Source organism: Harmonia axyridis, chromosome 1 (assembly GCF_914767665.1).
Source record: "Harmonia axyridis chromosome 1, icHarAxyr1.1, whole genome shotgun sequence".
NCBI classification, from domain to species: domain Eukaryota; kingdom Metazoa; phylum Arthropoda; class Insecta; order Coleoptera; family Coccinellidae; genus Harmonia; species Harmonia axyridis.
Window position 1 is genome coordinate 62,523,254 of NC_059501.1, and position 15,421 is coordinate 62,538,674.

General features: G+C 34.7%; 1 protein-coding gene across 1 annotated transcript in view; it reads right to left on the bottom strand.

Annotated features, from left to right (window-relative positions):
* Nucleotides 1-15,421, bottom strand: part of LOC123670668 (aldo-keto reductase family 1 member A1-like) — a 31,978-nt gene that overhangs the window by 14,805 nt on the left and 1,752 nt on the right. Inside the window, exons 2-3 of the mRNA XM_045604191.1 lie at nucleotides 12,590-12,731; nucleotides 3,484-3,710 (exon numbers count right to left, since the gene is read on the bottom strand). Coding sequence (XP_045460147.1) covers nucleotides 3,484-3,710; nucleotides 12,590-12,731 — 369 coding nt within the window. The remainder of the gene's footprint in view (nucleotides 1-3,483; nucleotides 3,711-12,589; nucleotides 12,732-15,421) is intronic.

Here is a 15,421-nt window from a genome sequence, read left to right on the forward strand (position 1 = left end):
GAGTTTGCTTCGTGATTTTATCAGGTCCGGGTGCTTTTTTTGGTTTTTGATATTCAATTATTCCTTCTATTTCCTCAGTTGTTACTTCGTCGAATTCGTAATTTTTAGTTATTTTTATTTTTTTTTTGTGTCGTTCTAATGGTGTTGTGAATTTTTATTTTCAGTTTTGTTAGGTTTGAATTGATCTATTAGATGTTCTACGAATATTTCCGCTTTGTCTTCATCAGATGTTATTACTTGACCGTTGTTCTTTTTTCCTTAGTTAAAGCCTTAGCGGGTGGTGTGTTATCCTGTGTCAGCTGGTCTAACTTGGCGTTCCATTTTCTGTTACAAAGGTCTCTTAATTCTTGTTTGATCATGTTGTTGAGTTTATTGATTTCTGTTTTATGTTTGGGATCTAAAGTTCTTTGATATTCTTTTCTTACCATTTTCTTTAGTTTTATAAGGTTTCGATTTTCTCCGGTAGTTTGGTTTTTGTCTCAATTGTGAGAATTTCTAATGTTGAATTCTCTAAAGCGGTTTTAATGGTAGATTCTAAATTTTTGACTTCTTCCTCGAACTGTTCTTGGTTTCTTATTTCTTTTATCTTGGTCAGATTTTTCAAGGTTTCTTTGAACTTGATTCAGTCGGGTTTGAAATTTTCAACGTCGTTTCTTCCCTCTCGATAGTGATTTTGACAGGTCTTCTCCTTTTATTATTTCTCCTTTGCTTTTCATTAATTCGTCCAGTTCTAATTCGATGGACTCAGTTCTATCATGGGAAGCTCATATAGAAAACCTCAATAAGAGGTTGAACTCGGTTTGTTATACTTTGGGAGTAATGTCACAATATCTCGGCAAAGATAGCCTGAAGGTGATTTATTATTCAAATTTTGAATCCCTCGTTAGATATGGTTTAATTTTCTATGGTAGTGTCATAGCTTAATTAGTTTTTACTTCTCTTCTAAGAAGGCGATCTTTTGCTTCATTGTCTTTGTCATTCTTCCTAAAATGGCTGCTAGATTGTCATCGTTTTTAATAGGTTTTTCCCTTCTTTAGGTTGATTTTCCTCTTTGCTTTCTGGGATTTTTTCTCCATCCTTTTTAGCTTCTTCCTTTGTGGCATCCATACTTTTTCTGTTTTCCATTATTTTGGTCTACGCATTTTCTTTAGGTAGTGAAGCATCTTTATAACTGGGTTTTTGAATATTAGGGTTTTTGGTGCATTTGATAAATGTCGAAAGATGGTCTCCTCCAACTGGCCTCGGTAGCACTGGATGACTTCCGACCTTACCCTCAGACTCTCCACTTGGATTGAGATTCCGCAGCATTCTTTCAACTTGGAAAATATTCCCTTGTATGCTTTGTCAATTTCGACAAGCACTAGGGGGATGGGATGTCCTTTCCTTCCTTTCATCCTCGTTATTTTTGTAACAGGGTAACCCTGATTAGCTAGGCCAGACTGTATTTCTTCTAACACTCCACGGAGGACAAATTTAAATTTCTTTTCACTTTTCAATCCGAACGTGTGAAATTCTTCAACTCCTTCTTTTAATATCTTATATAGTGCGCTATAGTCATCTTCGGTTTTGGGTTCGATTTGAACCCCTTGCGCTACTAATTTCACTTTTTTACATTTGACTTGTTGTTTTTTGATCTCCTTGTTCACTTTATTCCATCTGTTTTTATTTCTTAGAATAAACTGTGCGATTCTTTCACTCTTTATATTTTTGATGGTTTTCCCATTTTCATTTATGTTCTTGGATCTTGCCTCTTTCTGTGTGTCGTTTTCTTTATTTGCCTTTTCTTTCGTGTCCATCTTCGTTTCTTCCTTAGTTATTTTCGTTTCGTCATCAATTTCCATCTCTTCCTCACTCAGTATTTCGAATGAGTTCGACGTTTTCACTGCTTCTATCTTCTCTTCCTGGGGGGCTTTGGGGTCGTCTTCTAAGGTTTTTTGTAGACTGTTTCGCCTACTGCTTCCTCGAATTCATTTTCATTTTTTCTTTCATTATTTTCTTATTTCCTCACACATCTCTGTAATTGCTCACATATATCTTCGATATCCACTTTGTTCTTGAGCAAATAATTGCACAAGGCCACAAAATCTTGTATGGTTTCATCCATTTCGGATAACTCCAACAAGTCAATTACTCACAACAGTACTGAAAAGTACTAAAAAAAACTTCTTGAGCCGTAACACAAGATTCATTATACTTCTGAATTACCACGTGTTCACTTCCACTCTCGTTTTGCGCACCTCGCTGCGCAACCTTCACTCTACAACGTTTACTACTCGACATTTTTTTTATCTACTGTGACCCCTAGATATTTAACCAAATTTTGAATGTGAATTAACACGCCGTTGAATTTAACCTTGCAGCTGATTGGTGGAGTTTTGCGTTTTTGGGTGAAGTGTGTTAAAGTCGTTTTCTTGGCGTTAATTTCAATTTTCCACTTGTTATTATATCTTTTTAGTTCATTAACATAAGCTTGAATATATTTGTTGGCATAATTTGGGTCTGATGATTTCGAAAGTGTAGCCGTGTCATTTGCGAAAATTTTTATTTTTGTCTGGGGCGTTTTTGAAATGTCATTAATGTAGTAGTTGAATAGGGTTGGAGCAATCGTCCCTGTAGAACTCCTGCAGAAATGTTTGGTTGAAAGAATTTTTTCTACTCTTACTTGGTATGTTCGACCCTGTAGGTAGGACTGAATAATTTTGATTAGATGTGGAGGGAGTTTTGTCATAAGGAGCTTGTAAATGAGTCCATTATGCCACACAGTGTCAAAAGCTTTTTCTATGTCTAAATTGAGCATTGCAGTGGATAACAGCTCATAGCGTCTCTATAAACTATCTCGATGGATCCTACTATTACGCCCTCTACTCGTCCGATTCCTATGAGATTTAGGAAATATGGCTATTCAGATTGGCACATTGATTATTCGTTGGAAATATAAGCTCTTTTTTTTTGTTGATAAGGTGAGCGCTGCGCATGCGTAAAAATATTTTTGTGGTGAACTGATGTCTTGAGACGAGAGAACATTGTGACAAACCCATTGACAGATAATGTTTCATTCAACTAGCTCATTTCAATTCTCGAAGTATAATCATCTTAAGCCTGTAGGATAACAACTTTATAATATTTGGGTGTAGTAACTAATTTTTGTTTAAAATTTCATATAGGTACAAATCTTCTATACTATATATGATTAAAAAGTTTATCATTGTACCTAATGAATAATCCAAAATCGAATGAGAAATTTTTTTTCTCGAGAATGATGCCTAACTATCAAAATTTATCGAATCAAACAAAAGATTAAGAATTTCACATAAAATTATCCAATATGAATTATTATTCACTTCAGAGTGGAATATTTCTTTTTCGATATCTTTTGACTATATGATATGGTATTATGATGAAAAGAATAATTGAGCTTTTTGTAGCTACTGAAAGGGAACATCACCAATATAAATGTGTATACTATAATTGGACTATATTTACCTTCCAAATAGCCTTTAGATCCGTTGAAGAATCCATATTTATAGTTTTGTTCGAATGAAAAGGAAATAAATTATCCCCAATTTCATTGAATGCAAAAGGAACATGAATAAGATACATATCTACGTAGTCAAGTTGGAGATTTTCCAAGGATTTTTTCAAATATTTGGAAACCCCTTCTGGGCGATTACCACTAGGTGGTAACTTAGTCAATATGTACAGATCTTCCCCTGAAAAAAAGACACAGTTTTTTAATTCACAATTTTCAGATCAGTATTCTATATTACTATCTAATTTCTATAGAATGAGAATTAATTTTTCCCGTCTTAAAAGGGGGAAACCAATAAAACCAGTGGAAATTTAGTCGATACCTGAATAATAGTTTAGTTTATTTAGCAAATCAGCATCAACAACTAAGGTCATTAGCTGAAAAGGTGCGAACTCATTTCAACATAAAACAGAAAAATTTATAAAATATGTAAACACATGTAGACACATATATAAATATGAAAAAAACATAAGAAATAATATGAACACGAAATTATAGAAAATGCCGTATCAAAATAAACGTAATAAAATATATGAAAAATATAAACAAACAAATAAATGATTTAATATCATTATAACTATAAATAATAATTAACAGTAATAAATGATTATTATATAATATAATAATGATAATAATAATGCATTTCTCCAAATTCGACAATACAAAATCATGATATGTTATCTAGGCGAGCTGAAAAAAGCTCATTTAAGAGCTCGCCTTTGAGCTCGCTGGAGGAAACAACAAAAATTAAACAAATGTAGTCTTCTCCCACGAAAACCAACATACAGATCGTCCAACTCTAAATTACAAGTACTGAGCTGGATGACCGAACGCAAATCAACAACTGAAAATTCAAAACAATCCATGAATTGCTTCCAAAATTATCGAGCAACCAGGCATTTGCGTGCTTTTCAAGGAAATAAAAGCTCTGCGGTGACTTGAAATGTGTTGGCATTATTTTATAAATTTGGGACAGCCTATAGCGAAGCGACGATCTTGTTTTTTCTTCAGTAACCCTGAGAGCCCTGACTACCCCATTCTCTGCCTGCCGCGTTCTATGAATTGAATCCATGAAGCCTGTGTGCAAATTTCGGAACAGAAACTATCAAAGCCTTCACATAAAGTTGTCTGGGATCAAGAATCCTAAGCTACCAGAACAATTTCTCCGTTGGATACAGAAGAGGCTTCTGAAAGAGAACCTTCAGTAACCGCTTCTGCGCTCTCTCAATTTTACAGGATGGGATTTCAAGGAACAGCTTATAGACTTCTTGAAACATACCTGAAAAATCGAATTCTTTACACCAGTATCAATAAACAAAGAAGTAAAAGGCGCACAGTTAACATGGGTGTCCCTCAGGGTTCAGTATTAGGCCCACTGCTGTATTTGTTCTATGTACATCTGTTGTGTTCGAGATCAAGATATTTCTCTTTTGCGGATGATACTGTCCTGGTGTACGCAGGAAGATCATTGGACGAACTGGAATATCGACTATCAATGCTGATCTGCTTTATTATTCTGACTGGCTGCGTTATAACAGACTGTGCATAAATGTAGACAAGACTGTATAAGGCAGAAGAACAAGCCATTCCATGAAATACAAGTCAAGTTTGGTGATATTTCACTTGATCATGTGAAACAGCACAAATATCTAGGGTTGTATATTGATGAAAGTTTGAATTGGGAAAAACACATAGAACACATGATACGTAGGGTAACTCCTGTGGTGGGTTCACTGAGAAGATGCTCATTTATGTTCAGTACACAACACAAAAAAATGATCTACCACAGCTTGATCTCCTCCAGACTGAGGTACCTCATTAATTGTTGAGGAAATGCATCAAATACATTATTAAGCAGACTACAAGTGTTCCAAAATAGAACTATAAAAATATTATTCAACTATGGCATGTTAACACCTACATCAATATTATATAAGGACACTTAACATTCATAACCTGAAGAAATTGGAACAAGTTAAACTGATACATGGCATGACGAACAATAATTATAGAAAGTCAAATTATAGATTTACACTAGTACAGGATGTGCATAGTCATTACACCCGAGATAGAAGTACCATCAGAAGTGAACTCAGGTTTACAAGGAAAACCTAGGACTCCCCAATTTACCAAGCAATAGAAGCATTTAATCAATTACCACCAGAAATAAAGTATATAAGAACTAAAAAAAATTCAATATTAAGCTTAAGTTGTACCTGAACGATTTATTTTGTTTAGTTTAACTTTGTTGTTGTTTTGAATATTTTATAGTATTTTACGATTATTTTTTCGTATATTGTTAAATAGGCCTTGTCACCAGTACTTGTACTATATTAGAGGTCAAGAATAAAGAAGTAAGTTAATAAGAGAACTGTTTTTTTCGAAGATGAGTGTAGAGAAATTCTAAAACACCCTGAGTGACATGAAATACTTCACTGGAGTTCCGGAATATAAAGATATATGTAATTTCGCGAGATTATGTTACATATTATCTCCAGTAGGTACGGACTATCAACATTACGGTGAACCAACTTGTATAGAAAGATGACAGCCTGCAAATCTCGCCGATCAGCCAGAGAGATAGCATTGAACCTACTCACATGCACAGCATGATCAGTACCTACCTCTCTGATACACTTACACTACTTACTCTCAACAACTGTACATTTCCCACAGGATAATCAAACATAATGGGGTCCTTCTCTCTTGTAAAATAAATGATATTGCACTTAGAAAAATTCAATCTCAGACGATTATCCTCACACCATTTTAATAACTCTATTACCATCCTTTGTAATCTTAAGCAGTCCTGCACACCCTGAGAAAAAGCTTGAAATCGTCCGCGGACAGCAGCCTCATCATATCAAGCACACAAATCAAATCATCGACAATCAGCAAAAATAGAAGTGTGCCAAGATTAGAGCCCTGGGGCACACCAAACTCAGATAAATACTCGAAAGAACGAAAACCCTCAACAAAAACAAACTGCCTGCGACACGACAGATATGACCTAAGATTAGATATTAACCGCGTACTGAACCTATACCTATTCTAAAACTTCCTCAGCAAAATCGAAGGCCTTCTGAAAATCCGTGTAGATGACATCAACTTGACCGGAATCATTCAAACTTTAAAATGGAAATTGGGAAAACGCAGCCAAATTTGTAACACAATATGATCTCCCAAGTATTAAACCATGCTGCTCCTGACTTATCTAGTTTTTGACATATGGCAATATATTGTTGTACATAATTATTTTTAGGATCTTGAAGAAATTTGACAACAAGGCTATTGGCCGATAATTTTTGATCATGGCTTTATCTCCAGTCTTCAAAATAGGTAATATCTTTACCACCTTCCAGAGCGACGGATACACAAAAGAATTCACAATCATATTAAAAAGCACCGTCAACATTTTTGCCAACCTGCCAATAGTATCCTTCACAAAAAAAACTAAGAATACCATCCAGTCCTCCTGTCTGATGATGATGATAACATCAGCCTTAGTTATGTTGTCAAGGGTTACACAAGAAAAAAAAACAAGCTGGGGATCATCTGATGGACTTCTGACGGCTTCAGACACCTCAAATACCGAACTCAAGTATTCGGCGAATGCATTCACAACTTTCTGTGTACCCTCATAGCATCGCAAATCATCTCGCATCTGAGCTGGCAGCCTAGAGGTACCCTGCTTGGACTGTATAAACTTCCAGAAACTCTTTGGATCCTCGTGAATTATCTGCTCCGATTCGTGAAAGAAACCATGATATGCTGCATATACAGGGTGTCCCGTAAAGACCACGTCAAACGGAGGGAGAATGTAGATCAAATGATAACCCACCTGCTATGACAAAATTTCCATTATAAAAGTCTTACCGTTTTCGAGATATATTTTTTTTTTGAAAATAATGAATTTTTGCCCCTTTCAATAGTTTTGCCCTTACGGTTGGTACAATTTTACATCTTTCTGGTTAATTTTTTCAGTAAAATATTGCTGAAGAATGATTGTAACGTTTTCATTAAAAACATCCTCCGAAAATTTTAAAGGGGGGCTATGAGAAATATTTTTATTGGAAATTTTGGTAATGGATTATTTTGTTCATGAAGTTTAGCCCATCGTAGTGGGAAAAAAATGTACCGAGCTACTGCTGCACAAAACACCAATAAATTGTCTATTTTATAGTGATTTCAAAGAGGTATCACACAAGTCATTTGTTATTAAAAAAAAAAAGATATGGCTGTTTTCATCCAAATGGGTACGTTTCTGACAAATTCAGGTTTGTCAATTTTGTTAAGAAATCTTCGATGTTGCATTACTTAGTGAACAATGGCAATTGTTAACGTGCGAAAATATTACTCGCATAATTATTCACCTCAACAAAATTCAATTTTGCCGGCAAATTTTGGAAAACAACATGCAGATCCAGATTTTTTTAATAAGATCATTTGGAGCGACGAGTCTTCCTGTACCAAGGATGGGTACAAGAACCTCCACAATTTGCATAGCTGGAATATCATAAATCCACATGAGGTGAGAGAAGGTAGATCACAATATCGATTCAAGATCAATTTATGGACTGGAATATTTAATGGCAATTTTGGGCCCGATCGAACTGCCGCCATCACTGAACGCAAACAATTATTTGGAATTTTTAACCAACCAGCTGCCCATTTTATTGGAAGATGTGCCACTGGCGCTGCGACGTAGTCTGTGTTTTCAACATGATGGATGCGCAGCACATTACGGACTCGAAGTTACCGCACATTTGAATAGAACTTATCCCCACCGGTGGATTGGAAGAGGAGGTGAAATTTTGTGGCCTCCTCGTTCACCTGACCTAAATCCTATAGACTTTTATTATTGGGGCTGCATGAAAGACAAAGTATACGCAACACCCATACGTGATGAAGTCGAATTGAGAGCCTCATCCGCAATTCGGCTTCATCATGTATGGGTGTTGCGTATACTTTGTCTTTTAGGCAGCCCCAATATTAAAAGTCCAGAGGATTTAGGTCTTCATGTACCCATCCTTGATACAGGAAGACTCGTCGCTCCAAATGATCTTATTAAAAAAATCTGGATCTGCATGATGTTTTCCAAAATTTGCCGGCAAAATTGAATTTCGTTGAGGTGAATAATTATGCGAGTAATATTTTCGCACGTTAACAATTGCCATTGTTCACTAAGTAATGCAACATCGAAGATTTCTGAACAAAATTGACAAACTTGAATTTGTCAGAAACGTACCCATTTGGATAAAAACAGCCATATATTTTTTTTTTATTGACAAATGACTTGTGTGATACCTCTTTGAAATCACTATAAAATAGACAATTTATTGGTGTAATGTGCAGCAGTAGCTCGGTACATTTTTTTCCCACTTCTTCTTCTTTATGTGCCGTCTCCTTTAAGAAGGTTGGCTATCATCATGGCGATTTTTACCCTTGAAGTTGCGGATCTGAACAATTCAACAGAGCTACTGTTGTACCACTACCTTAGGTTGTTCAACCAGGCTAAACTTCATGAACAAAAAAATCCATTACCAAAATTTCCAATAAAAATATTTCTCATAGCCCCCCTTTAAAATTTTTAGAGGATGTTTTTAATGTAAACGTTGAAATCATTCTTCAGCAATATTTTACTGAAAAAATTAACCAGAAAGATGTAAAATTGTACCAACCGTAAGGGCAAAACTATTGAAAGGGGCAAAAATTCATTATTTAAAAAAAAAAAACGGTAAGACTTTTATAATGGAAATTTTGTCATAGCAGGTGGGTTATCCTTTGATCTACATTCTCCCTCCGTTTGAAGTGGTCTTTACGGGACACCCTGTATATTCGATTTCACAATACTGCGCAAGGATCTGTATCTTCTATAATAGAAATCAGTATTGAATTTTTTATAATTTTTGAATGCCCTTTCTTTCAAGGGAATATGATTGATTATATCAGGTGTGAACCATAATGAGAACTGACGCTTTTTAATTAGCTTTCGAGGTACACATTCATCAAAAATATTGTTGAGTGTAGTTGTGTAGTATAGAACCTATCACACACAGCGTCCGAGTGATCAAACCCCAAAAAGATCGATTCCCAATCGGCCTCAAAAACCATGCGGTAAAGTAGGGGAAAATTAGCTTTCCTGAAGTTATATTCTCTGTTGCTCCTACACATATTGGACTGCAAAGGAAATCCAATAGGCCTCCTGTTACTGAAAGTGAAATGTATCGGCGGGTGGTGGGGGTCAATATCAACAACTGCGAAATCATCACTACTATATTTAGCCCAGTTTGTGGCCGCCCTTTCATATTTCTGAAAAATATAGCCTTGATTCTTAAAAACAACATAAGGTTGGTCCGCTTAGCTGCGTTTATCAACATTCCCTGCAATAAAAATCTCCAAACCGTCTTCACTAAGCCGCCTGTTCAATATATAACACATGGCAACCCAACCAATATAAGCAGCATTGCCTATTACTCTTATTGAATGAGAGATGGAATGTATTTCACAAAGACGAAAAACAACACTTCGAATTATGTGGAAGTTGTTTACACATTCAACATATGAAAAATTCCTACGATTCTGAATTCGAAAATATTAACTGATGAATGCTTAATGTTTTCAGCGGAACATATGTTTTTGATCCCATTTAGTTTTCGAAGCTTTCTCACCTCACCGCCCTTTGTATCTCGTGGTGTGATAGGTAATTTTTCATCGATCGTATGTGATCGATTGTTAATGTATATTACTTACGCATTGTTCGGCGTCGAAAAAAACCAAGAATTTATTGTAGGTAAAAATGTCCGAAAAAAAAGATACCCAGTGGAAACGACTTAAGAAAGAAACGATTAGCAAAATTGCTAGAGAATTCAAAAATGGCGAATTATCATCGAGGCAGGGGCGCCAAGAAATTCTTTGCTTCAGGCGCCAAAATTGATCGCGCCGGCCCTTCAAAGCGAATCTCTCACCATATGGACCCTGATCTTTCTCCAATTACAGTGATAGCCTTAGTCCCGTCTACTGACCCCATTTCTTGTTGGATAGTCATGAGAACACGTTTCCAAGCAGACTTTGGTTTCCAGTAGATTATTATTAATTTTGAATACTAATGTATACAGTTCCCGCTTTATAAGTTTCTTAATTGGTAAATCGGATATCGTTCATAAAGCAAATTTGTGCTTGTTTCATATTTGAGATTGAAAATCGTTTTTACTGCTCTCTTCTGTAACCTCTGAAGTCAATTTATATAAAACTGCATGGTATTTCCCCAAATTGCCAGTAGATATGATAAGACACTGATAATAAGGACATTGTAAATCAAAAATTTGTTCTCCACATTAAAACAGTTGCTCACTCTTTTCCTACAGTTCATTAATGCAGGCAGTTTACCGAAAATCATGTCAATTTGTTTTTCCCAGTTGAAGTTTTCATCTACAACCAAGCCAAGGTAAGTGTAAAGGGTTACTTTGCTGATGTTATTTCCATTTATCGTCAAATCAAGAGCAATTTGGTTTGAAGATCATATACACTGTCTTAGTCTCATTCACTACTAATTTATTCCGACACAGCTACTGGTAAAATTCAGATAGATTGGTGTTAATTTTCATCTGTAGGCTTTTTAGGTTCTTTTTATGGAATACCAAACATATTGTGTCATCAGCAAACATATAGGACTATGCATTCATTTCAATCTTACCAAGACTCTCCACGTACAACAAATAGAGCAATGGCCCAAGCACCGATCCTTGAGGTAAACCACATCTAAAATTTTTTCTCGGACTTTTTGTTTTATTCACAATTACATATTGTTGCCAATTCTGTAAGGATGATTGGTGTATCACCCTGAATACCCATATCATGTAGCTTCTTGAGGAGTATCTGGTGATCCACTGTGTCAAACAGCTTCTTCTTAAAACCAGCCTGATGGAAATAGTCCAAACGGTTCTTTTTTGCAATCTTTAGCTTTAAGGCCATCTAAACAGAGCTCACATGACGGTTGGACTCGAGAATGTCGATGGTTTATCGACATTTTTGACAATTGGCCTTTCAGTGCGTGGTGCATCTTTGGCATCGAAATTACTGGAACGGAATGGACGAAACCAAAATTGCACGTGATGGCTATTGCAATATCAGATCCAGAAACATTATTTACATTTTCAGCCGCCTGGCTGATATTTCTGTCATTATAGAAGAAAAACTATAAAATATAGCGTCAACTAATCACAATATTGTAAGAAAAGTTTTTGTTGTACGAAATCTTTACAGTGACTTTATTAACCACACGTGCGACAAGTGTGGTCTCGTTTTTGATTGGTTGAACCTAAATATGGCGGCTTTTTATTTGCATTCTCCATTTACCTGATTTTTGGGAATTATTCAAGATGTAAGGCCCATTTTATTTAGTCACTGTGGTATTCTTCAGTTGAATTGATTCGTTCAAATATTATCAGACTCAATAATTTTGATTTTGACGTGTGTCAGTTCAGTTCAGTGAATTGTATTTATAAGCTTTATGGTTATATGACCCAATCCGCCATTTTTAGGCTCAATTTGAACGAATTCTCACCACTGTGGTCGATAAAGTCACTGTAGAAATCTCATCTTTCTAACGCCATCTAGAGGAACCCGATCGGACGCATGAAACGCGAAATACAGATAACGAAATCCATCTATCTATTGGAAAAAATAATGGATTTTTTTACTACACCTAATAACCTAAGTATCTTATATTATATATATATATATATATATATATATATATATATATATATATATATATATATATATATATATATTATGTAATATCAAAATAACAAAATATTATGACGTAGAGTATTCTTTTGGACATCGATGAATTAGACTTTTGCGGAAAAACGATACCATCTTATGGATTAAGTATGGAAAATTTTTTTTTTTTCGAACATTCTCTCTGGGAACATTCATTATACAAAATATTGAAAAAAAGTGCAATTTTCTGAATATTCGCTTGGTTCCTTGGTTACCAATCATTTTGTTCATATAAAATTATTTGTTCGGTATTGAATATAATAGAATAATTACTTTTCAGTTTTCCATCTGTTATCCAGCGATTTAAAACTTTTCCAACTACTTTTTCATTTCCATATAGAAAAGCAGTATCAATATATCTATAACCGTCTTCTAAGGCGACTTCAAGAGCGTTTTCTAAATCTTGACCATTTGCCTGCAATTAAAAAGGAGTAGATGAGTACAATATCAAAGTGGAAAAAAGTGAAACAAAAATAGTGATACTTAAAAAGTCCGAAGCAATCAAAAACAAAATTCAAATATTAACATTGGAGATATGGCATTTTCCATAAAATTATTGTATCAAACATTAAATTCTTGCAAAAATATTGCAAATTTTTCACTCTGTTCGATTATTTTTGAACTCACAATATTTCTTCAAATGAGAGTTCCCGAGATATAGGTTTGTTTAAATTCTAGGAGGATCTAAGCGATATAGCAAAACATTTGTGATTCCTTGCTGTCCGAAATTTAACTAAACTGTAAAATATTCAGGGAGTTGAAATGTTTATTCATTGGACGTTTTTACACGTATATTATTGGATATAATTAATCAAAATGGCAATGATCAAATCAGTTTCTACTCAAAATTTTATTGGTATTAGGTGTACAACTTTGCTTACGCCGTTTTGCAATAGATGGCTGTTACGGAAAATGGTAGTTGAAATAAATAGATCGTAGATGTCATACAATAAGCTTAGGTATTTGTAAACATAACGCCATCGAAATATTCGTCGATTTGTGCCTGCATCATAAAGTTATTCTCGATTAAACATGTCGGTTTACTAGCCAAATTCTCGTCATTTGCGGAATGTTTTGATTTTCTGCTTTAATATGTGAAAATCTGCGGCTGAGGCTCATCAAATGCTCTCAAATTACTATGATGCGGCCGCTAGTAGTTGAAGGACGTGCCGAGAGTGGTTTCAACGCTTCAAGAACGGTGATTTTTATGTCGAAGACCAGTATGGCGGTGGAAAACAGAAGGTTTTCGAATATTTATTCTGTTTTTATTATACCACAATGTTGACTTGTCCTATACATGTAATATGTCTGAATGGACCAATAAAGATTTATTATTATTTTTATTTATAATATGTAGAATTGGAGGCATTACTTGATCAAGACTTGTGTCAAACGCAATAAGAATTGGCAGGATCATTGGGAGTGGCGCAACAAGCCATTTCAAAACGCCTGAAAGTAACGGGAATATTTCAGAAACAAGGAAATTGTGTGCTGTACGAGTTGTAGCCGGGATATGTTAAACGGCGTTTGTTTGCTGGTGAACAGCTGCTTATGATTGAAAATAATCAACCAAAAAAACTACTAATAACAAGCTGGCGAATGCGCCAAGTTCCAATTAGTTAATTTTCAAGTTTTCATTCTCTACTTGGAACATATTCTACAAATCGCTAGAAAATTTCAATTTATATTCCATGGAAATATATTGAAACAAAAATAATTTATTGGCACAGGAAGAAAAATATACATAAATGAGAGAATTGAACGTATTGGCGTATCCCAAATTCGATACTCACTGAGAGAATCTCTAGAACTTCAAGACTTAGAGAGAAAATCATCAAGGATCTCCGATTTCTCTTTTCGAAATAATAAGATATCAGAAATTAGATTGAAACTATTTTGCTTTTTTGCTTTGCTTTTTTCGAGTTACACGGTGTTTATGAAGAATGACTGTTTCGAAGAAAATATAAAAGACAACCTCGGCTCACAACACACAAATTGAAGCAACAATAAAATTTCTTAAAGAATGCCAATTAATCATATTCGATCAATGTAACTTAATACTATACGTTTCTTTTTCTGTACATACATTAAGAGGAATAGAACATTGTACCATGTGTCAATGGCCTAGATGTGCAATTTGAAAAAAAACATTTGCGGTATACCTACCTTGGTTTCTGTTCGAGTAAATCGAAAAATTCTAAAACATTATTTCAGTAATTTTGATGGTTTATTTGATACTCATAACAGATCATAGAAATTAATTTCTCTAATTCTGTGGTTATTCCGTTCATTCTTCCACATCTTGTAGAACAAAATCGTGCGAGAATATATCAGAAACGCACAGTTTTCATGGTTATATTTTATTATTCTATGTTGGCACTCCGAACTTTCCGCTACGGCTTTATCTGTCAATTCATCAATTTGCCTTAAAGAAATCAGTTCTGCCAACCAACATTTTTCAATGCAAAAATCACTAAATTATATTTATGGAAATATTTAATTAATTTCAATGAAAATGCAATGAATTAGAGAAAATAATGTATAATACTCGTACAGAAGGCTCATTCTACCACTCGTTCATTTCAAAACTCGCCACTTCGTGGCTCGTTTGAATTTTGAACTCGTGGAAGAATATCTATGCCTTCTGCACTTGTATTATAAGTAACTATACCGCCTTAGAGATATAACGAGCGTTCATTTAAATTCGTGGTCAAGAGTACTGTGGAGTAATTAGAGTTTATTTTCTGTGATTACAAGTAGCGCTCAGCTTGTACCATATTACTAACATTCGTTTACATACTTCGAATTTGGGAACTATATGTATATGGTACAGGCATAGTATAAGGAATATCCTTATACTATAGTAGAGGCTAAAAGCTACTTGTGATCACATAAAATCAAGTCTAATTTCTCCACAGCATTCTTGACCACAAATTTAACTTTCGTTACATAATTGTTGTTTTCTTTAAATGAGACACCCTATATATTACTTCATTACGATCATACAAAAGACACAAAATGAATGAAATTTCTGAATAAATGGAAATAAATGAAAAATGAAGTCCAAGAACTCAATATCTTCGAAGCAGATATCATTTTTCAAAA